The sequence below is a fragment of the Rhinatrema bivittatum genome, chromosome 8 (assembly GCF_901001135.1).
Source record: "Rhinatrema bivittatum chromosome 8, aRhiBiv1.1, whole genome shotgun sequence".
NCBI lineage: Eukaryota > Metazoa > Chordata > Amphibia > Gymnophiona > Rhinatrematidae > Rhinatrema > Rhinatrema bivittatum.
Window position 1 is genome coordinate 138861054 of NC_042622.1, and position 25533 is coordinate 138886586.

Below are 25533 nucleotides of genomic sequence, written 5' to 3' on the forward strand. Positions count from 1 at the left end.
ATACTCCAGGTGAGGCCTCACCAAGGACCTGTACAAGGGGATAATCACATGCCTTTTCTTACTCGATATTGCTCTCTCTATGCAGCCCAGCATTCTTCTGGCTTTTGCTATCGCCTTGTCGCATTGTTTCACAGACTTCATATCATTAGACACTATCACCCCAAGGTCTCTCTCCTGCTCCGTGCACATCAGCCTTACCCCCCCCCCATCGAATACAGTTCATTTGGATTTCCACTCCCCATATGCATGACTTTGCACTTCTTGGCATTGAATCTCAGTTGCCATATCTTCGACCACTCTTCCAGTTTCCTTAAATCCCGTCTCATTCTCTCCACTCCTTCCGGCGTGTCCACTCTGTTGCAGATCTTAGTGTCATTTGCAAAAAGACAAATCTTACCTTCTATCCCGTCCGCAATGTCGCTCACAAAGATATTGAACAGGACCAGTCCCAACACAGATCCTTGCGGTACACCACTTAAAACCGCTCTCTCTTCAGAGAAAGTTCCATTTACCATCACACATTGTCGTCTGTCCGTCAACCAGTTTGCAATCCAGGTCACCACCTCGGCACTCACTCCTAAGCTTCTCGTTTTATTCACCAGTCTCCTGTGCGGAACCGTATCAAAAGCTTTGCTGAAATCCAAGTAGATGACATCGAGTGCTCTTCCTTGATCCAATTCCTTGGTTACCCAGTCAAAAAAGTCAATCAGATTTGTCTAACAGGATCTCCCTCTGGTGAATCCATGCTGCCTCTGGTCCATCAATTCTCCCGACTGTAGATAGTTCATTATTCTCTCTTTCAACAGTGACTCCATTACTTTTCCCACCACCGAAGTGAGGCTAACCGGTCTGTAGTTACCAGCCTCCTCTCTGTTCCCACTCTTGTGAAGTGGGACCCCCACTGCTCTTCTCCAATCACTCGGCACCACTCCCGTTTCTAGGGATCTATTTAACAGGTCACACAGCGGACCCACCAGCACATCTCTGAGCTCCCTCAGTATCCTTGGATGAATCCCATCAGGCCCCATGGCTTTGTCCACTTTCAGATTCTTTAGCTCTTCCCATACATTTTCTACTGTAAAAGGATTTTCATCTATACCACTTCCCTCCAGTTTCTTGTTGTGTAGAGATTGTCCTTCTCCAAGGTCTTCTTTACTGAACACAGAGCTGAAGTATTCGTTTAATATTTCTGCCATTTCTTCGTCTCTCTCCACACATTGATCATTTCCACCTTTCAATTTCACTATTCCACTTTGGACTTTTCTCTTTTCGCTGATGTATCTGAAAAATGTTTTGTCACCATTTTTTATCTCGTTGGCAATCCTCTCTTCCGCTTGACTTTTTGCTGACTTGATTAATTTCTTTGTCTCCCTCAGTTGAATCAAATATTTTTCTTTGTGCTCCTCCCTTTGGGATCTTTTATATTTCTTGAATGCTGTTCTTTTAGCTTTAATTTTGTCAGCCACCTCCTTTGAGAACCAGATAGGTTTCAATTTTCTTTTGCTTTTCTTTACATTTCTAACATATAGAGTAGTTGCCTTGGTGATTGCTCCTTTTAGATTGGTCCACTGCTGATCCACATCTCTCTCATTCTCCCATCCTTTTAGTTCTTCCTCTAGGTACTTCCCCATTTCCTCAAAACCCGTGTTTATGAACTGTAAAACTCGGGTCTTTGTGCTTCTTTTCCATATTCTTTTAGTGATATTAAACCATACCGTTTGATGATCACTGGTGCTGAGGTGGGTGCCCACCTGGACATCAGAGACATTATCTCCATTAGTGAGCACTAAGTCGAGTATAGTTCCTTCTCTCGTGGATTCCACTACCATTTGTTTGAACAAAGTTACTTGCATGGCATCCACTATCGCTCTACTATTTTTAGATTCTGCAGATGGGATTTTCCAGTCTACATCTGGCATATTAAAGTCACCAACGATCACCACTTCTCCCTTCTTACCTATCTTATGGATGTCTTCAACCAGATCTCTGTCCAGCTCTTCCTTTTGGTTTGGAGGCCTGTAAACCACTCCAATATAAATGGACGCTCCGTCATCTTTTTTTAGGTTGACCCATAGTGCTTCTTCCTTGCCCCAACTTCCTTGCAGCTCAGATGCTTGGATATTGTTTCTGACATAAAGAGCCACACCTCCCCCTTTTCTATCCACTCTGTCCTTCCTTAACAAGTTATAGCCTGGTATTGCTGTATCCCAATCATAAGATTCTGTGAACCATGTCTCTGTGATAGCAACAATGTCCAATTTTGCCTCCGTCATTAGGGCCTGCAGATCTTGGATTTTATTTCCCAAACTATGAGCATTTGTGGTCATAGCTTTCCAGGTTCTCTCTTTAAGGTTATTGCTTTTCCTGGACTCCTTATGAGACTTTAGTTGAGATTTGTTATTCACTTCACTCTTTCCTTTTGCAGTTGTGCCACTGATGACAGAGTTATCCATCTCAATTAGTTTTTTCTTTTGGTTATGGATCTGTATGTAATACATATATGTTGTAAAACTGGAGTTTTTAACGTTTGTACGGTTGTATGTTTTATATTTATTAATCAATCATTATTTATTCAATACGGTCATATTTCATTTTATTTTTTGTCTCATATATTTATGTACGTGTGTTTTTTACTTATTTATAATAGCCCCTGAGGCAGCTCGTTGAGCGAAACTCGGCCAGAGTCGGGCAACATTCAAAAAAGTCCTATTTTACCGATCCATTTCCTCGTGTTCATTGCTATCAGCCATCTTGGATCGGCTTCCGGTTTGTTTCTTGGAAGTCTATAAACTGAAAATAATCAAGTTGATTTTGGGGCAGATTTTAAAAGGTACGCGCGTGAGGCGTACATTTCTGTGCACAAATGTACGCCCGATTTTATAACATGCGCAAGCAACCACGCACATGTTATAAAATCAGGGGTTGGCGCGCGCAAGGGGGTGCACACTAGTGCACCTTGCTCATGCCAAGACCTCGGGGAGACCAGCTGGCTTTCCCTGTTCCCTCCGAGGCCGCTCCGAAATCGAAACAGCCTCGGAGGGAACTTTCCTTTCCCCCCCCCCCCCCCCTACCTGTCCCGCCCCCCCAGCCGAAACCCCCCCCCCCCCCGTACCTTTATCTCACAAGTTACGCCTGCCAGAGGCAGGCGTAACTTACACTTGCCGGCCAACTGCCTGCGCACGAACCCCCTGTGCCGGAGTCCTTCGCCACGCCCCCAGATGGTCTGCCCCACCCCCTCGCCCCCTGCCCATCCATTCAGAAAAGCCCCGGGACATATGCGCATCCCGGGGCTTTACGAGCCCCGCCGGGCCTTTTGAAAATAGGCCAGGTGTGCGTAGGTCTTTGAAAATCTGCCCCTTAGGGAATAGCCACTGCTTATTACCAGCATTAGTAACATAGGATCTATTTAATGTTTGGGTTCTTGATAGGTACTTGTATCCTGGATTGGCCACTGTTGGACCCTCGGTCTGACCCAGTATGGCAACTTCTTATGTTCCTTGCTTGTTCTGCTTTCCTAATAGGAGGTGTATTGGTGTTTTAGGGCCTGATGTAATATTTGCAGTGTTGCTCTTCATATTGTTTGAGCTCTGGCAGTTAGTGTTGTTTTGGTATGGGAGGTTTACTGTATTGTAATTTGTAATTCAGTTTATTCATAGCTTTCTGAGAGCCAAGCTCACACCTAACGCACTTTACAATAGGTCTAATACCAAATGGGTTGCAAGTATCTTGCTTTTTTGTGGGATTTTTCCTGGAATATCTCTAGCACTCTTATCTGCCACTCCTCTGGGAACCCTGACTTTGCATCTCCCCTTCTCCAGCATTTCAAATCACCAAGAGGGCTAGACTCCAAGTGGGATAACCCCCTCTCCCTGCTTTCTTTGTGATTTGACCTGCACCATGCCTTGTGTGTGTGTGTGTGGAGGGGAGGGGGGGGAGGGGTTCCTCACCTCAGGCAGCAGATTGCCTTGAGATGCCCCTGACAACAGGTATTGACATTGGTGGTGGGGGGAGGATGGAGACTGGGTAAAGTTTGCATTTACATGCATACTTTTTCCCTATAAAACCATTCCCTGCACAAAATATAGCAGGTGTACATTTGTATGGGTACTTTACATGGCATAATTTTCAAACTGAATTTACATGCAAACGTTTGCTTTGAAAACTGGTGTAACTCTGGCTTATAACAGCCCACAAATTTATGCAGGCTGTTATAAAATTACCCTCTAGGTGGCAACTGACATCACCTAGATATAACAAAAGATGATCCATCTGCTATCCAATTAGAAATGGAGCATTTTGTCACCACAGTCTCAGGCCTATTAGGGTAAAAAGAAACAAAAGGATAAGTTGACTTTCTATAGGCTTTAGTTCGCACAAGATAGAAGGTAACAGCTCTTTTGCAATCTAAAGAGTGAAAAGCCCTTCATCTTTGTGGAGATGTAATCTGGAAAAAACGTTGGAAGGATGATTGGCTGGTTATGATAGAAATTTAACACTATCTTAAAGCAGGAACTTGGGATGCATATGGATTATTATCCTATTCTGATGAAACTTGATATAAGGTAGGTAACCATCCAGGTTCTAACTATGACAGCACAGTCTGCTGAGGGTGTGACCCAAAGTCAGGAGCGGACTATGCGCAGACAAAACAATTTTGGCAAGCTGTAAATGGAGCAGGAACAGGGTGTATTCTGATTGTGACAACCACCTTCCCCTCAGGTTTGAGCCCTCACGTGCTGGTGGCTAGCAGAACTTGGACAACAGGGAACACAAGACATGCACGGAGACAAGGATAAACTCAAACCTGGAGACGTGAAAACACCCTCAGAAGCAGGGCAGGACTGCTGAAGGAACCAGGAAAGCATCCACTGAAGCAGTGGTAGGACCACTTTAGGATCATAGAATAAACAAAGCAAACTAAGACCAAAGAGGAATACAGGATACACAAAGCAATCTAGGACAAAACAAGAACAAGAAACAGACCTGAGAGTAGGACCAAAAATGAAACCACAAATTAAGGCCAAACAGAAGCAAGACTTGGATCAAGCTTTGGCAAAGTGTAGACTGTGAGACTGAAATATTAATGAGTCCAAACAGGAACAAGATGTTCACTAGCAGATGTACAGGACTTAGATCTGGGAGGACTAACCAGAGTGTGCAGACAGCAGGCCATTGAGCTGGGAGGACTAAATAGATAGTCAAAGTGGCAAGAACTGCCCAGCAGGTTCTCACACAAACTGATTGGGACAACATCCTTATGCAGATGATGCAAACATATATAACAAATTTGTGATGAACATTTTCTGTTTCGACTGAGCATAACTTGAAGCCACTAGCCTGATTCTCCAACAGTGATGAAAACTGATACAATAAAATCCAAGACAACATTTTTTATTCATTTTTTTTAGATAACTAAAGACTAAAAAATGTGAGCAAATGAACTGCTTGGCATGACCACAATGAAGAGAAGAAACCCCCCACTACCACCACATTTTGGCTCAACAGAGGAAGAAAAACAAAGACAGCATGGAAGTGCCATAAAATCTAACTAGGCTAGAGGAGAAGGAGAGGTGGTTTAGGCAAAAACCCCCAAAAAGGAAAAATCACCAAGAAAGCAACCAGGTCACTGAAAGAAAAAGAAGAAAATACATGGTGCATAGAAAGAAACTAAAGGGGGGTATAGGTCCAATGCAGCTTGAGAACTTTTCTTGTCCACCATGGTAAAGGTCAATGGTCTACGCAGGGGACCTAGGAAGGCTAGATGTCTGAGGCTAGATGTCTGAGCAACAGCCACACTAGTATAGCTTTGAGGTTAGAAGTGGGAAAGGTGGGTAATGGGGGGGGGGGGGGGGGGGGGGGAGACGGGGACTAACTGAGGATCTTGTAAGTTCTTCTACCTAAGATGGCATACAAAGAAGGAAGACAAAAAAGGCAGTCCTAGTCCTGGATAAGGAGAAATCTTGCAAGTGGACACACATTGTAGTTGCCAGCTGAGATTTACCCTCAGCAGTGTAAACAGAATAAACTGGGCAGACTGAATGGGCCATATGGTCTTTTTCTGTCATCATTTACTTTGTTACTTTTACAGAAAGAACTGGGCTGATCATCTGTTTAGCACCAAGCACAGTCACATGGCTTTTTGTGTGATTAGGTGAATCTGCTTTCCTTCAAAGAATGCTTCTTTAATTCTATTTACTTCTATATTTTGCCTTTTGGGACTGGTTGGCATTTCAAAGTGGATTATGTTCAGGTACCCTAAGTATTTTCTTGTCCCCAGAGTGTTTACAATCTAATTCTGTACCTAAGATAATGGAGGCTGAAGTGACTTGCCCAAGATCCAATAAAAGCTTGCAGAGATCCCAGCTTTTTCCCATGATCAATACAGCTACTAGAACTCTGCACTACCTACTGGAGTACTAAGTACAGGGAGATTTTGCCCAAACATGTAAGTTATTTCAAATAAAGAGGATGAAAGTAACTAAACTCCCAAAACATTCTTTTTAAAATGAAATAGTCTTGTCTTTACGGATTGAAATGTAGGAGCATTCTTTTAACCTCTGGTTGACATTATATAACATCAGATAGACATGACGGATAGGATTGCTGGATACCTGACTCCATACAAATATGCTTATCCCTCTCTATAAGATTGTTCTTAAGAGTCAAGCACTGGATTATGCAGATGCAGCTGCCCATTCTTCTTTCCTGCTCCAGCAGCATAAACTACATAATCTCTGGCTTTACCCTCACTGCCACACCACTAAGCATAAATACAATCAATAGACAAGATGGGAAGATAAGTACAACAACACTAAACAGCATGAATGTGGCTCAGCGTGAAGGCTGGAGCACAAGTAAGTGGCCCATTCACCATCTTTTTACCTAGTTTAGTGATGCCTGGATCGCAAAAGACTGTCTGAATGAAGTCGGTCAGCTGGCCTCCCTCCTCCTCTTGCCCTGCTTCCTTTAGAAACTGCAGCAGATCCAGAAGAAAGACATGCTCCTTTACAGCTATTTGCAGCAGGGACACCCGCGGCCTTCCCACCATGCCGAAGGAAGGCCGCCACTCCATGTCAAGGCCCACCACCTGGCCAGGCTGTCAGAAGCAAACAAGTACAAGTCAGGTGCCATCTTCCAAAGCAGATTGTCCTTTTTCAGTTTCAAGACCTTTGATTACTATGCCAGGATGTTCTGGGATTTAGAGATCACATCAGATCATATAAGTGGTGAAAATGGAGAAATTACTTACCTGATAATTTTGTTTTTCTTAGTGTAAACAGATGGACTCAGGACCAGTGGGTTTATGCTCCCCTGCCAGCAGATGAAGATGGAGCAAGTTGACGTCACAGTGACCTCCAGCCTGCTTATATTCTCTTCAAAAGCAACTGGGAAGTCTAGCAACAAACTTGATTTAAACATGATTAAAAACCATAACTGAACTCACTTAAGATTCCAGGTACCCCAAACTAGGGACTAGATGAACACTTACCAGTATTCCCCTGGGACCCAGAGCCCCACAGGACTACTGACACACTCATGCAGCAGCCAAGGGTGGGAAGCTGAGTCCATCTGTCTACACTAAGGAAAATGAAATTATCAGGTAAGTAATTTCTCCATTTCATAGCTGTAGAAAGATGGACTCAGGACCAATGGAATGTACCAAAGCTACTCCCGAACAGGGTGGGAAACTGCCTGCGATTCAGTCAACACTACACTTCGAAAGGCTGCATCCTCCTGGGCCTGCACATTCAGATGATAGTACCTGGAAAAAGTGTGTAGGAAAGACCACATTGCAGCTTGGCAAATGCCGATGGGAGACAACAATCTAACCTCCACCCATGACACTGCCTGAGTCCTAGTGCAATGAGCCTTAATTTGATTAGGCAACAGCTTTTCAGAATCCACATACATGGCCGTAACCACTTCCATAATCCAGCAAGCTATGGTAGCCCACGAAGCGAGAGCACCCTGCTAACCCCACCAGAAAATCTGTCTTTCAAAAAGGTTCAGAAACCTCCAGATACCGCACAAGTCTCTTGACATTCAAGGAGTGCAAGAGGCAATACTCCTCCGCATTCCTGACCTTATCCAGGGACAGCAAGGAGATGGACTGATTCAAATGAAAGTCCGGAACTACTTTGGGCAAAAAGAATGGAACACTACACAGCTGTAACACCCTCGGAGTCACCCGAAGAAACGGCTCCCAACAAGATAAGGCCTGCAGCTCAGAAATTCGACGTGCTGAACATATAGCCACCAGGAACACAGTCTTCAAGGTCAACAACCGCAAGGAAAGGCTACACAGTGGTTGGAGTGTAGGGCCTGCCAAAAAATCAAGCACCAAGTTAAGACTCCACAAGGGAACCAGTAAACTTAAGGGGGGCCTAAGAAGCTTCACTTCCTTCAAAAAACAAATCACATCAGGGTGAGACGACAATGAACCACCATGCACCAGGCCTCTGAAACAGGTAAGAGCCTCAACCTGCACCTTCAAGGAATTAAGGGCCAATGTTTTATTCAACCCATCCTGCAAAAGGTCCAGAATGAAGAATATCACATTCCTCACACCAGGCTTCAAGAACTCTCCAAACCCGTACATAAGCCAAGAAGGTGGAGAACTTGCAAGCATGGAGAAAGGTACCAATCACCACAGAGGAATAACCACGCTTCAACAAGCGAACCCTCTCAAGGGCCAACCATCAGACAGAACTGAGTCAGATCCTCGTGAAGAACCAGTCTCCTGCTGTAACAGATCCATGTGCCGCAGAAGGCAAAGGGGGGTCACCACCAGTAATCTTCACAAATCAGCATACCACAGATGCCTGGGCCAGTCTGGCGCCATCAGGAGTACTAGCCCCTCTGGCTTTCAATCTTGCGAATTATCCTGCCCAGCAAGGGCCATGGACGAAAGGCATAAAGCAAACTCTTTTCTGACTAGACCTGTACGAGAGCATCTATTCCCAGGGACCACAGATCTCTCCTGCGACTGTAAAATCGAGGATCCTTTGCATTGCAAGAAGTCGCCAGCAGGTCTAGGAACGGAAGGTCCCAGCGATCCACAATCAGCTGAAATGCTTCAGCTGACAACACACACTCTCCTGGGTCCAGATTCTCCCTGCTTAGATAGTCTGCTCCCACGTTGTCTTTTCCTGCAATGTGAGAGGTTGAGATCATCTGCAGATGAACTTCCACCCATACCATAAGCTGCTCTATTCCCTGCGACCCTGTCTGGCTCTTGGTTCTTCCCTGGCAATCGATGTAGGCCACCATTATCACATTGTCCGACATCATGCAAACCGCTGGATCTTGCAGCCTGTGGGCCTTGGGCCGTCAACTCCAGACAGTGAGCCTCCCCAACCGTGGAGAGTCACATCTATCATGAGTGCCGACAAAGTCGGAGAGGACAAGGGAACACCTTTCCTCAGATGATCCTCCTGCAACCACCCCTGAGGCAGGAGCAGATTCCCTTCGGGAAATGTAGCTGAACTGCATAGTCCTGAGACTGCAGGTTCCCATGAGACAGCAGAGAGCACTGAAGAGGACACATATGCGCCCTCACCCATGGCACCACTTCCACGGTTGCCACCATCAAGCTGAGTACCTGTAAGTAGGACCACACCGCCAACTGATGCACTTGAGACATCGATTTCTGAATCCGAACTTCCGGTAGGAAAACATTTTCCTGCCCCGTGTCGTATCGGAACCCCAGACACTCCAACGACTGGAATGGCTGAAAATTGCTCTTGGTCGGTTTCACCACCCAACCAAGCTCCCACAACAAGGAGATCACCTTGTGTGTCACCAGGTGACTCTCTTCCTGAGACTTGGCTCAAATCAGCCAGTAGTCCAAATACAGGTATGCCAAGATCCCTTCTCTTTGCAAGGCCTCTGCTGCTACTACTACAATAACCTAGGAAAATGTACTGGGAGCGATGCTAGACCAAAGTGCAGCACCTGAAACTGATAATGGCGCCCCAACACCGCAAAGTGTAGAAAGCATTGGTGCTCCAATCGGATGGGAATATGAATGTAAACCTCTGACAGATCCAGGGAGGTCAGAAATTCCCCCGACTGCATCGCCATTATCACAGAGTGTAAGGTTTCCATGCAAAAATGAGTCACCTTCAAATGATGGTTGATCCCTTTGAGATCCAAGATGGGACAAAGGAGCCCTCCTACTTGGGCACAACAAAATAAATGGAATAGCACCCCATACTTTCTTGAGACGTGGGCACCGGAGCTACAGCCTGAAGAGCCTTTGAAGCATGAGCTCCACTGCCTGCTTCTTCTGCAGGGAATGGCAAGGGAACACCATGAATACGGCCTGAGGAATACTGCAAAATTCCAGTGCAGATCCTTCTCTTATCACCTCCAGGACCCACCGGTCCAATGTGATCTCGACCCCCCTCTAATAAAAGAGAGATGTCCCCATCTCATGATCCTGAAGGTGGATCGGCAACCTTCAATGGGACAAGGTGCGGATCAAGACACAGCCCGCAATAGCCAAAAAAGGCAGCAGCTTTTTTAGCACACACAGTAACAGAACTAGGATTAATGCCAGAGACAGCAATGTCCTGGGAGAGAAGCAAACAAGAGCAAGCCACCAAGGAACACTGCCACAGCTTCAAATGTCTGCTCACAGAAAGTCTCAATCTTGCTAACATGAGCATCCTTCAAGGCCTTTCTCCCTTTCACGGGAATAGTAGTCCGCTTGGCAACTGCACACACAAGTGCATCTACCTTCTGAAAATGGAAGCGCTCTCTCACTACTGAATCCAGAGGGTACAGGCCTTCCAAATCTGACCCGTTTGGAAATAGCTTCTGGGGCACCGCACTCAAGCTCAATCAATTCTAAAATAGCTTCCATCATGGGAAAAAACAAGAGGCTTTACACAAGGGAAACCAAACTAGGCTTTCTCCTTGGCTCAGAAACAGAATCTGCTCCAGGAACTCCAAGTATCGGCAAGGTCTGGGAAAAACAGAGCTGGCAGTTCATCTCTATGAAAGAGCCATCACATAGTTATATAAGGCTCCAATCCTGGAGAGGGGGGGGGGGGGGGGGGGGAGGGGTGTGTGTGTTTCCCCATCATCAAGAGAGACAGGACCGGCACCATCCTCCCAGCCAGCCTGAGCTCCATCCAGAGGACCCATTGCTACTTGAGGGGCACTGCGGTGCTGAAATAAGATAGAAGCATCCAGACCGAGAGGCATCTGAGGACTACTTACTGAGCCACCTTCCCCTGCTGAAGAACAGTTAGGTGAGGGCCAAGATCAGGCGCCCCATCTGAGACATCTTCACCCAGATGACATCCAGCTAGGAAGAACCAGGCTTAGCCAAAAACAGAGGAAGACAAGACACTCTGAGCCTCCAAGTAGTGCAGGCACAAAGCAGCGGGCGTTCCAGGAAGGAGACACCCAAAAAGAACAGGCAGTGCAAAAATAAGGCACTTAAGCTTCTGAGGCACAAGTGCTATCATGGCCAACAACGTGCTGATCGGTGGCCGGAGGTGTGCATCTAGCTGCTTTTTGCCTTTTTTTTTTTTATATATGCGCTCAACTAGGCACCCAAAAATTATGTGTCCAATACTTGTGCATACGAACCTCAACGCTCAACTATGCGCCCAAAAATTATGCATCCAAGACTTATGCACGCACACCTAGGTGCTCACTAAGGCGAACAAATGAGAGCGCATAAAAAAGTCAAGTACACAGTGCCACTTGAGCCTGACGGAAGTGCGCGGCTACTAGGCGGCGCTTAATGTGGGCGCTCAAAATTCAAGGCTCTACTATGTGCTCAAAATCCAGGTGCAAAACTAGACACAGCGAGATGCATACACTGGACCAACAAGCCAGGAGTGGTCAGCCTCCAAAAGCGAGCGAAAAGCCGCTGCAGCCTACCACACTGTGCGCAGTAAAAAGCCTCGGAGCAGGGCCTAGCCTACAGAGGCTGCTCAACCCACCAGATTGCACACATCTTTCGACTGCCCACGGAGTGGGACGAATGTCGGAACGGCATGCTGCGCTCGGAGACCAGGTGGGAGAAGGAAACCCTGTACAGTAAACCCTCCCACTAAATCTCCTTAATTTAGATTTCACATTTCTCCTTCCAAAAAACTCGAAGCAATCCCCATAGGTAGATGCACGTCCACCATCTGCTGGAGATGGAGAATACTGCCGGCTGGGGTCACTGCAGAGCTACATATACTGTGATGTCAACTTGCTCAGTCTCCATCTACTGTCAGGGGAGCATAAACCTACTGGTCCTGAGTTCATCTGCCTACACGCTAGGAAATCAACTTTTATTCAAAGATTATTAAAGTATTTATCCTTTTGAGAGTCGTGCATAAAATGTAAAGATTAAGAACATCAGGTAAATAATAATCTGCACTGATGATCAATAGAAATTGCTTTATCACAGAACTCATGTTCCTAATGTAAGTATAAATAGAGATAACAAGATGACAAAGGAAATAAGAGCAGTATTTTAGGAGTCTAATCATTTGTTTAGTTTGCAAAGAAAAGCGATAAATGACCTGTTTCTCCACAGAGTTTTCTATCAGAAGCATAATTTGTATTACCACCTTTAAAAAAAACTGTGAAAACTCATTTATCTAAAGCAGCCTTTGGCGATGATAGGTCAGGTTAGCCATCATGTTTATTTATAGGTAGCACAAGTCTAAAAGCATCTATGCAGATCTCCACCATGAACGATGGATATGAGCAGAATACAAATTCTTAAATAAGTAAACAAAATACCAAAGCCCCTATGTTAACTGTAAATTTAACTTTAACTGAGATCTACAAATATAAAAGCTTTCCAAAATACCCCACGATGCATATGTTGGACCTTAGTGTTAGTTTCAAACTACAAGTTCCTTAACTCTTACAAAGAAAACCATGAACCTCCATTTTTTTTACTCCCCAGTTATGGCACAAAGTGCATTAGATTTCTGGAGGAGTCTCTCAAAATTGATCATCATTCCTCATTTTCCAGCCTCCTGTTACCTCTGAAGGAATCATCTTGTCTCTGTGGGGTGTTCAGCAAAGATATCACCCTAAAACCCTGGTAACAATGCTATATGTTCTATTAAAGGCTTATTTGGAACAGTAAACATTTCATTTAAAAAAATGATAAAATGATACAGAGACCTTCCTGTTTGGGTATCACTGACAGGTCAGAGATTTTCCTCCTGCACCTTCAGGTCAAAGACATTTGACCTGAAGGTGCATTCCTCCTGTACCTTCCTCCTGTACCTTCAGGTCAAAGACATTTCTGTCTTTGACCTGAATGTACAGGTGCATTCCTCCTGTACATTCCTCCTGTACCTTCAGGTCAAAGACATTTCCAGTTGCAGATTACCAATGCTACATTCAGGTCAGAGAGCTTCCTGCCTGTACATCATTGACCTTACCTTCAGGACCTCTTTCCTGCACCACTCAGTCTCCTCCCAGCTTTGCAGAAAATGAACATTCTCCCGGGGAATAGGAAATTGGTAATAACTCTTCTTCCTTTCCTCCTGGAAATCATCAAGTTCATTGTTGCCTTCCAGCCTGTGACATAAGCATTAACAAATTCCAGCAGACATCACAGACACACTCTTTACATGTTAGACTTCCTTCAAGAGTCAGTGAACAACACTTCTTTTATAGCTTGGTGTACTTTTCAACACAAACAAATTGAAGTTAGATGCACTGGCAGAGGTGTGTAAGGATTTCAGAACCGGAATAGGGTAATTTTAGCTTATTTATCAACAAAATATTTACATGTACACAGTATTTACATTATTTACAATATTTTCAGAGCACAACAAACAACTGCATCGCGTAACTAATCTCTTAGTATCAGGATGTTACTGACAGCTTGGTGGGGCATAATGTTCTTTTTCAGAACCTTGGTTTCCCATTTTATACCGGTTATTACAGACACTACCCTCATTGATTGGGGTGTGAATTTTCCTCAAGACTAAGGCCTACCTCATCAGCCATGTTTTATGATGGCAGTAATTTAGCCACAGAATGTGAGCTCTTCAAGGCCGACTGGGCCGTAGCCTGATCCCACACAACTAGAACATAAGCGCATACCTAATTGGATTGGGGCCCTCTATCCACACTTCATTACTAAATGGCCAGCTCACAAACAGGAGTTCCATAGTTTCTTTCTGTGTGGTACAGGTGTGGAGAGGGCAGTTGTTGCCCACATTAACCCTCAACCTTATGTCAGCCTGGACACTGAAACACCCTAGAACTGATAACCACAGGAAATCTCACCCAGATGGGGGGATCCTGCAGTTTCCCAACTTTTGAAGGACACTGAGGCAAGGCAAGGTCAACTGTGAATGACCTCCTGAGTACAAGTGCTCTCTTGGAGAGTGATGTCACTTCATTTACCATGAAATGCCAGGATGTTATATACTTTACATGAGCCTGAACATGGAGAGGGAAAGTGTCTTGCACCTTGGTGGACACTATCTTGTATCCTTCTTCCAAGCTGGGATTAAGGGCATGACCCCCCCCCCCCCCCCAAGATAATTTGCATTGCCATTGACGTAACCCAAAATTCTGGCATTGATTTAAATTGAAATAAACATATAATGGCATAAAACAGTACAGAGTTTATCATGCTAAGCTCCCCTGGTTTTTTGGCAAACAATGTTCCTCCGCACCCTTTGAATTCTACACTACCAGAGTATTTCATAGAACAGGCCATTTAGTCTGACCACCACGTTTTGAGGTAGCAGAAATACAAAACTTAGATACACAAATAAGAGTAAAAGTAAAAAGTCTTAATAATGCAAACAAAAAAAAAATGGATGTTTAATATTCTTTGGTCAGTAAAGGTAGAGGGTACAATCTGTATTTGAGCTGTGCAGACTGATGCTTGCATATACAGGTGGTCAATGCAGTATATCCTGTGTATCTAGGAAAGTGCTGTCAGTACATCAATTAGAATGATCTGTTTTTTCATTGCTGTGAGGATGGTTTTATCATATCCAGGAGTTTTAGGCTGTGAGCCCTGATATAGACTACTCTCCATACAGTTGGGAGTCTGGATATTACAAGGAATGGCTTTACTGCCTGGAACTGTTCCTTCCCTTTCTCCTTTGGTTTGAGGATTGTAGATATTGATCAAGTACAAGCTTATTCCTACACTTCAACATCCATCAGGAGGCATCTCCCTGGACACAGCTCCAGCACTTTCACCACAGTCAGGTTTGTGAAGGTGAACAGAATCGCCACCCCACAGCATGCATCCTGCCTAACTGACCACAATGAGAGGCTGTCTCTCCACTCCTGTTTAGCGATGGAGATTTCTTTCAGGCTGCATGGTCTGGTCTCTTGCAGGAAGATTATGTCCCATCTCTCTTTCCGCAGGCAGTCATACATCGCATCTTGTGACTTATTTGTCTTTATACTGATGATACTCCAAGTGGCAATGATAAAGGGTGTGTGGGGGGGGGGGGCGGGTGAGTGAGCAGGTAACTTCCCTGTTTTATTTATTATTTTATTTATTGAATTTTTATATTCTTTTTGGCACTTCAAAGTGGATTACATTCAGGTACTGTAGTTACTGACATATTTCATCTTCACATTACTCATTTTACCTATAACTTCATCTCGTGGTAAAGATGGGTGCCTCTTCAGGCCACAGAAGGAATGTCCATATTCATGTTCTTAGATTCAGTGGTGATTATTATCAGGGGCTGTGATCCACGGCTGGGCCTACTGTGTCCCTCAGTGCCACCCTCAGGAGGTTGTGCTATCTTCTGTGCTCTGTTTCCACAACTTGTAGTGACTCAAAGTGATTAGACATGGGAGTGGGACTTTCAAGTGTCAGAGGGGCTTTATTGCTGTTTCCTTCTTCTTTTCTGAAACCGTAGATTTTTCTTTCAAGGTTTTGCTAGCTTTTCTCTTCCCTTTCTTTGCACTTATGAATGGGAGGGATTCCAAGTCCATCTGTCTGTCATATGGAACTGGAGTATCTCCCTAGGAAAAATCTGACTCTAACATCTCAGAAGTCTCCTTTATCATTGTTTCAGGCTCTATCATATCCTTTAAGTCTCCTCTTTCACCTGCATCCCTGCACTGGGAGGTTGCTGTTGCTATTTCCTCCTCCTAGTCGCCTCTATCTAATCTTAGGATACTCATATCCTGCTCCGATGTATCAGGCACTGCAGTTTTTGCTACCTGTTCTGGCTGACGTGTAGGTTGGTTCATAGCAGCTTCATATAGGCTGACATTCAGCAGCCTCCTGCTCCATTTGGTAGAGCAGCTGGCTTGTAGTGGCTTCCTGCTCTGGCTGGGGTCCCAGCTAAGTCTCTTGCCTCTCATCAGGGATTTCCTCCTGGAAAGGAGGGGGGCATTCAGTATGAGGAAGCACTTATGGTATTCCTGAGCACAACGCACATGCATGTGGCCCTCTACCCCACACTGGTTGGCCACTGAGTGTGTGAAATGCAATCTATTCACATCTCCATTACTTTATAAATTTGCAAGACAAGCTAAAATGCTCTGTAGAGCCATACTTAAAACATTTTTTTTAATCTTCCCAGGGTAGAAACAGCAGCCTCTCTCCCATATAATCATGAAGCTGTTAGGCAGGTGCTATATATGGCCATCTGCCAGTGGGAGAGGCCCCACTGCTTTCCAGCCTGCAGTCCAGAACCCCTCATCTCTGCAGCCAGGTGCTCACCTTGCAGGCTTCAATATTCTCAGTTTTAAAGTGCACATTCACTGTTCTCAGAGTGTTCTGTGAAAGTATAGTTGCGATGAAATCCTCTCACTCTGAGGTGTCCTTCAACTTTTTATACCAGTTCCAAAATGCTATTAGGTGATTTTCAGTTCTAAATGCAACATAATAATGAGTTTCCTGAGGTATAAATGAAAAACTTTACATGCTGGGGGGAAAACTTTAAGCTCTTCTTTAATAACATTTTTCCAACACAGTCTCTATCAGGAGGGCTAGCAGTGACTCCCATACAGTGAATTCTTACTATCTTGCTCTATTTTTCTGTTTTCTAGGCTGATTCTATTGCTAGCCCCCAAACTAACAGAGTAAACAATTTGAATCACTGTCTTCTAGAACAGGGATGGACAAACTTTTTTTTTTAAAAAGAGGACCACATTACTGGCACTTATTGGAGCAGAGGGCCAGAGTCCACCTTAGAACTTTGTGAGTGAGTGGGGGATGGGGGGCAATTTACACTGACAATTATACCCCACAGTCAAAGGACCAAAGCAGCAACCATACCAATAAAAAGAATAATTCAACACAATTAACCAACAGAACAGCATCAAATATTAAAAACTCATATAAAAATGTTCCAAATACCTATAAAATATTTCAAAAGACTCATCAAATAATAATACCCAATAATTAAAATGAGCAATGATTTTTAAAAATTTCCCACTCTCCATACCTGGGAACTTTTGATTTCCAGATGCCCCAAGATTGTCATGGATTAGCAGGCAGAGAGGATGGGGGGTGGTGGGGGAAAGCAATTGTTGCACACATATGTGTTCTCTTTCTCTCACCCATACATGCTCTCCCTCACTCATATACACAATGTTCTCTCATCCACACATATATACATACTCTCTTAATGTGCTCTCACTCACACACACACAATGCTCTCTCATTCATCCATATACAGACAAACATGCACTCACTCTCACTAACTCCCTCACATACACACACACACACATATGCACTTACTCTGGCTCTCTCTCACACACCCCAGGCAAGCTCCTATTTCTCACACACACTGCCTCCCCAGCAGGCACCAATTCATTCGTACACACACATAGACAGACCCCTAGGCAGGCACCCATTCTTTCTCTCGCTCTCACACACACACACCCACATGGCAGCCTCGGAGCCTCTGTTGTTCCTCCGTTGCCACTGTCACCACCACCGCGTGTCAGAGAGGAGTCAATTCATCGTCCAAACAAGCTCTGCTGCACCTCCTCTCTGCAGGCCACACAGTATTGAAAATTTGCGGATATAGCATTTCCTCCATGCTGATCTCATGTATCGCGAGATCAGCACAGAGAAAGTGCTGCCTCATGAGCTTTTAATACCACGAGGCCTGCATAGAATTCGAGACGGGCTCAGTTTGCCTGGCGCTGCAGATGCGCAGCTTCTGCACCACTGGATGAACTGAAGAGACAAGCTTCTTCCTTTCTTTGCTGCTGGTGGGAGGGGTCCACTGGCATTCTCTTCTTTTCTTCACCGCCGGTGGGATGGGTTCCACCGGCAGCTACACAAGCCTCTTTATGGCTCAGTGATGCTCCTCCTCTTCCTGCCCTGCTGCTCCTATTGAGGGGGAACATCACGTCCGGCCACAGACATGCAGGTCGAAGTCATCAACAACGGCCTGTGATGTTAGGCCATTGTTGATGACACCGAAGGTGCCAGTGGGCCAGATCTAATGGGGCAAATTAAGGAGGAGGAGGGCTGGAAAAAAAATCTGTCATCAGGCCAGGTTTAGTCTGCAAGCCATAGTTTGCTCACCCCTACTCTAGAAGGTCTGACTAAAGCATCATATTTTTTTACTGTTTAACAAGAAGTTCTTTGGAGAGTTTATTCCAAAGTGATGGAGGACCAATAGAAGAAACATCAGAAAAGCTTGCACCTGGGAAAGTAACACTCACCTTGGAGAGCAGGCTGGTCCCTTCCCATTCTGAATTTTAAACACCAGGAAAAGCAGCTTGAATTTAGTCTGCCAACTCACTGGAAGCCAATGCAGCACTTTCATATAAGGTAAAATATGTTGCCACATCTTGCTTCCAATAAGTGAGCAGGCAGCTGCACTCTGTGTCTCAATACATTGTGACAAAACCACACAAAGAGGGCTTTGCAATAATCCCAGCGAGAAAAAAGTAAATCCTGATTAAACATGGTCAGGACCACTGTATCTGACCATAGTTTCACTTTCTTAATATTTCACAACTGGAGAAATGCACTTCTGGACCCTTTCGCAATTTGTGATTCTAGACTCAGTCTAAACATCTAGATTCCAAACCTCATGCATAAAAGAAGTGTTAAGCCAGTATGATAAAGCTGAAATTCAGGAAACACCAAAGTTGGAATCAAAGAACCTATCAGAAACACCTCAGGTTTAGTTGGATTAAGCTGTAATTTTTCCCTGACCAATCCCATATCATTGTAAAACAGGCATTAATTTTCCTTCACATCACCAATGACACGAGTACATTATTGCACATCATCGGCACAGATGTGAAACCTAATATTATAGGGGTCCATTTTCAGCTGGTGAGTGCCTAAATAAGTTAGCCGGATACACCTATCTGGCTAACTGAACCGGAATATTCAGCAGCACAGGAGGGCTGCTGAATATACCTGGCTATCTTAAAAGTTACTAAACATCAAAAAACCAGACTGAATTTCTGTTTGATCGCTGTATTACCGAACTTCTAAAATTCCTTCTATATTGAATTTTAAGTTTGCTCGAATATCTCTAATGCATTCAATTATTTTTGATGCCTGCACGTTAAGTGGATTAACAATTTTTTTATTTAAATGTATATTATGTGAAAATATTGTGATAAGAGAGATGAAGGTTTCATATAAACCGTGTAGGCGTCCCCGCACCTTCGTTAGATGTTATAATCATAAACCTCCACCACCTCCTATGTGTGAACTATTCGTATTCTGTAAGGATTTTTTTGATGATTTTTAATAAATCTATAATGAATTTAACAGTATCATCCAGTTTATGTTGCTTTTATAGCTGAGGAATTGCGTATTTGATTGTTATTCACTACGATCTCCAATATTCCTTCTATTATAACTCTGGTGAAAATTCCCACTCATCTGTGATCAATATCAATTGTACTTAGAAAATCCCGACATGTACACGTTTCAGATGAAAGTCGTCTTTCCTCAGGGGAATGTTGTTCTGTATACCATCTTTATAACCAGATGTCCATTATTCCACCAATTGTTATTTATCAAGAATATAACTTAGCTTGTATCTTGGACTAGATTTCCGCTTGCGTGTGTAATTTGTCTGCAGCATTCCAGCCTTGATGGTTCGGCATTCTGGATGTACCCTGAACCAATGCTGTTCAAACAGGACTCCTTTATACTAACCTCCCAATGTTATTGTGGGCCAATCCTGATACTGCAATAACTGAAAGCCTATAAAATGTCTCATTATAAGGACGCTCTAAATGAGCAGGTCCAATCCGAGTTCTTTATGTATGCTTCACCTTGTTTCAATTCTTCTTACTACTGGAAGTCCCATGTTGTTCTAGGATGGACCTGGGTGACACCCTCTCTCTAGTTTTAAAAAGAATCAGACCTGATGGAAACCGAAATTTGTAGGAACTCAGTATGGATAGGCTGTACTATGCGGACCTAATGGAAAACTGTCTTTTTCTCCGGTATAAAACCTCAAACACTGATATTGGAAGTGACTATCCTCACTTCACAATATAGTGGTGAGATTTAATTCTTCATTCATCCTCTTAGGATGAGATGACTGGAGTGTATAAATCCAAAACATTTCGCGATAGTTGAGTTTCTTAATCAAGTCACCACCGCGGGTTGAAATCTGTACCTGTTCTACAATTGTCCATTTTAGATCCGCTATAATGTTGCCAGCCTCCTTCAAATGCTGTACCATCGGTGCTGTTAGTTTATCTGTGATGTATCGGGATTTGTGTTCTCTTAATCTGATCCTTACTGGTTGTGTTGTACGACCAACATAAAGTTTCGGACATGGGCAAATGATGACATATACTACATTTTTAGAATTGCAATTGGTGTTAGATTTCCTCCATATCTTGTAATTTGTAACCGGGTCTACCCATACTTTCCCCACTACTGACTGACCACACCACCCACAATGACTACAAGTGACATCTGGTTATAAAGATGGTATACAGAACAACATTCCCCTGAGGAAAGACGACTTTCATCTGAAACATGTACATGTCAGGATTTTCTAAGTACAATTGATATTGATCACAGATGAGTGGGAATTTTCACCAGAGTTATAATAGAAGGAATATTGGAGATCGTAGTGAATAACAATCAAATACACGATTCCGCAGCTATAAACGCAACATAAACTGGATGATACTGTTAAATTCATTATAGATTTATTAAAAATCATCAAAAAAATCCTTACAAAATATGAATAGTTCACACATAGGAGGTGGTGGAGGTTTATGATTATAACATCTAACGAAGGTGCGGGGACGCCTACACGGTTTATATGAAACCGTCATCTCTCTTTTCACAATATTTTCACATAATATACATTTAAATCAAAAAATTGTTAATCCACATAGCGTGTAGGCATCAAAAATAATTGAATGCATTAGAGATATTTAAGCAAACTTAAAATTCAATATAGAATTAATTTTAGAAGTTTGTTAATACAGCGATCAAACAGAAGTTCAATCTGTTTTTTTGATGTTTAGTATATATATTATATATATATATATATATATCGCTGATGGTGGTTTAGATTTTTGTTGGTTTATCTTAAAAGTTAGCCAGATAGGTATATCCGGCTAACTTTAGATCTGCCTGCAGCATGGCCAGAGTTAACCAGTTAGGTTCACTGGCTAACTTCAAATACATCACTCATCCCCGATGAGGGGGAAGAGGTGGGGAACAGCTATTGATAATGGAACCCCCAACAGTTCCAAGAAAACTACACTGACCCAGATGATTGCTGACATCCGGATTTCCCTGCAAGGAGATTACATTTGACACTGGCCAATATAGACTCACTGAAGATCACTTCCTCTTTCAACCATAATCTTGCCCACTGCTGCAGTCACCATTTCAACCTGACCGACTGCCATCCCCTCAAGTTGCTCACTTCTGAGGATTCCAGATTTGTGGCACTCTGAATCACTGTCAGAAGTGAGGAGTCCTACCAGCTCCTAGCTCAAGAAGAGATTCCTCCTGCTGGCCCTCCTGAACAGCAGGCTCCAGATGATGCTAAGTGGTAACAACATGGTTGTTCATTGGACCTCAGACTGGTAATGAATACTCTGTAGGGCAGGACTTTAACTTTCTCTTCCTATTAATCCATGGCAGAGAAAAAAAATAAAAATAGGCAAACAATAATAGAAATCAGCCTTCAGTTTGGGAGCTCTTAGCTTGGGAATCTGTGCATGGCAGCAACTTACCCTGGTATTTTTTTTTTACTTTCTAGATTCCACAGTTCTTGTGCTTCCATGAGAGGGCAGCACTTACACAGAAGAACTGGAAAGGGTTACTGGGTTGGGAAAGAGAGGACCACTGATAGCTTGTAACAATGAAGATGAGATATATATGGGTATATATCTAGGACCCATTCTCTCCATACATAGCACAACCTCTTATGTTCATAGGGGCAGGCTCTCCAAGATGCAACCACATTTCACCAGCCTAATGGGGGCACTGCAGAGCAATGCAGCCTAAAAATTCCCTACAAGAGAGCGAGAGTGAAGTTCCCTGCACCATTTGAGCTAAGGCACGAGAAAGCATAGTTTGAACTAGACTCTTATGGTACTTTGAGGGTCTTCAAATAGGCCTTTTCATTGAACTTATAAGCTGTACAGCAACCTCAGTGGGTTGAGAGGCTGAGCTGCGATCAGATGCAGGTACCCATACAAAAATCCCTCAGTTTCCAGTGCCCTGAAGTTCCCAGGCTGCCCCTTTCCCACGCTGCCTAGAAGAGGTTTTATTATTTGAGAAAATATTGACTAGGCTGGTGTTTAGGGCAGGACTAATTTCTGCAGTGTAGCTCTGTGCTGTACAAACATTCACAAACTTTACTGGTATGTATGTGTGTGTGCCTGGGGAAGTCAATATTTGTGTAAAATATTTAGTGAAGGTGTGAGATTTTATGTCGGCAAGAATATTCAGATCTGGAGAAGTCTAGACCAGGATGAGAGGTGTGCGCCAGCAGAAATGACATCACTGTTTACATTGAAGGCACCTTCTTGCCAAGCTTCCTTGGCATTCTGGCAAACCTTCCTATAGGAGATGTTTGTGTGGCAGATGGAAATGTGCATGGTACATGGGATGCTGGCTGTAGACATCCATTTCAGAGCTATTAATGAATAGAATTCCTTAAATAGCTTGAGATACAGAATCACAAGAACAACACACAAACCCAGTGAAATGTACTTCCTATGAAAGACATGAATGAGCAATATAGGAACATCCTGGGCTCATTTATGATATGGCTTTCGATACTGGTTGTCCAAACTACAATCTTATTGGCCGAAAAGGTTTTCTGTCATTAGAAACATGATTTACGCCCAATAAAGTCACTGGATAATATCAGAAACTTTTAAAATGAACACAAAAATGATTCTTACAATATTGTCTGGGTGACCAGAAAATTAGATCAGAGCCATGCATTGGATGTGGTGTACTTAGATTTCAGCAAAGCTATTAATTCTGTCCCACACAAGAAGGAGCCATTTGCTCCACATTCCCACCAGCACCTGGGTGATATTGTGGGGTATATCCGATGCAGCTTTTCAGGGTCTAGGCGCCATCTATATTGCATCTTATAGCTATTTTCCTGCAATCTTGCAGAAATAGAGCATTTGCTTGCCCTCAAGAATATGACAGCCCAGGTTTTAGTGGGAACTGGACTCCCCAGATCCCTTTCCCACTGAGTGAGATAAGTAGAAGTTTGTTGCTTATGGGGTTAAGCAAATGGTAGATTTTTGATACTACTTTAGATGCAGTATCAGCGGCTACATATAGGTTTTCAAATAAAGACCAACTGCCTCTCAGTTGCTGTGTAGCAGTTACATATTTAAAGAAGTGTTTAAGTTGAACATAGGTTAAGAAATTTGCGTCTTTTTTTCTAAATTTGTCTTTTACCTGGCTCATAGATAATAATTCCCCTCCTTGAAGCAGGTGGCCAACAGTGGTAATACCTGCCTGCTGCCAGTTCCGGAAGTCCACGGACTGAAAACCTATAGTGAATTCTATATTGTGATATAAATTTGTTTGATAGAAATATGAATGATTTCCCACCACACTCCCCTTCCATCTATCCCAAATCTTTAATGTAGTTTCTAAGGACCAGGGTATACAGGCAGAACACCTCCATGTTTGTTTGGGTTGCCATGGGATTGCTCCTATGGGCATAGCACCTAGCACTGATTGTTCAGCAATCACCCATTGTTTAGGGTTGCGGACTCGTGCAATGTCCACCAATGCCTTTAATTGTGCTGCTACATAGTAGGCCTGTAATTCTGGCACTCCTAGTCCTCCCTGGATTTTGGGTTGACATAATATGTGGCGAGCTACTCTTGAGGGCTTTCGTCGTCAGATACAATCAAATATTTTCTTGTGTAATCTTCAAAGAAGTGAAGAAGGTAAATGTATGGGCAAAGTGGAGAACAAGTACAAATATCTTGGCAGAACATTCATTTTGACGATGGCAATTTGGCCTAGCCATGTAAACAGGCCTTTGTGCCATTTATCAATATATCTGTCAACTGCCTGCTTAAGAGGGATGTAATTGATGGAGAAGAGATCGTCCAAATTAGCATGAAGGTGAATCCCTAGATACTTGAGAGATTTTTTTGCCCACCGAAATGAGAAGTTCTGGGAAATTCTATGAATGTCAAGATGTGATAAATTTATGTTTAATAACTCTGATTTCTCAAAATTCACCTTGAACCCCGAGACTTTATTAAAGAAAAGCAATTCATGTTCCACTCCAATTAACGATTGGCAGGGATTGGCAAGAGTGAACATGATATCGTCAGCAAATAGAGATAATTTAAAATTATGCGTGCCTAACTGAATGCCATTTATGGATTTATTCACTCATATACGTGTGGAAAAGGGTTCTAAGAAGATGGCGAAGAGCAGGGGCGAAAGTGGGCAGCCTTGTCTAGTGTCCCTTCCTATCGTGAATGTATCGCTGTAGTCGCCATTCACTTTCACCGTAGCTTTTGGATTGTTGTATAACTGAGTAATCCACTGCATGAAGAAGGGGCCAAAGTTCATTTTTTCTAGTGTTTGAAATAAAAAGGGCCCATGAACTAAGTTGAAGGCCTTTTCTGCATCAATGGAAAGGAGAGCAGCTGGTATCCCCTCCCTTTTTACCCACCATATTAAGTCTAAAATCTTCCTCACATTATCTGCCACCATCTGCTGCGGAACAAATCCTACTTGATCTAAATGTATCAAAGAGGGTAGGTATTTGTTCAAACGGAGCGCTAGTATCCTAGTCAGGATTTTTAGATCCTGATTTATTAAGGAAATTGGCCTATAGGACCCGCATAAAATAGGATCCCTGCCTGGTTTAAGTAATACTGTGATACCTGCAATATTGACTTGGGTAGGAAAGGACCCTCCTTCCCGAATGTGATTGAAAAGATCCGTAAGGTGAGCGACCAGTACATCAGGAATTGCCTTATAGTATTCCCCTGGAAGTCCATCTAGACCCGGTGATTTACCAGATTTAAGATCCCTAATCACCAACCGCACCTCCCTGACTGTTATTGGACTATCCAGAGTGTTTTGCTGCTCTT

General features: G+C 43.5%; 1 protein-coding gene across 1 annotated transcript in view; it reads right to left on the bottom strand.

The window, feature by feature from the left end:
• The window catches only part of EXD3 (exonuclease 3'-5' domain containing 3), a 999700-nt gene that overhangs the window by 582642 nt on the left and 391525 nt on the right, over positions 1 to 25533 (bottom strand). Inside the window, 2 exon segments of the mRNA XM_029613511.1 lie at positions 6883 to 7096; positions 13413 to 13551. Coding sequence (XP_029469371.1) covers positions 6883 to 7096; positions 13413 to 13551 — 353 coding nt within the window.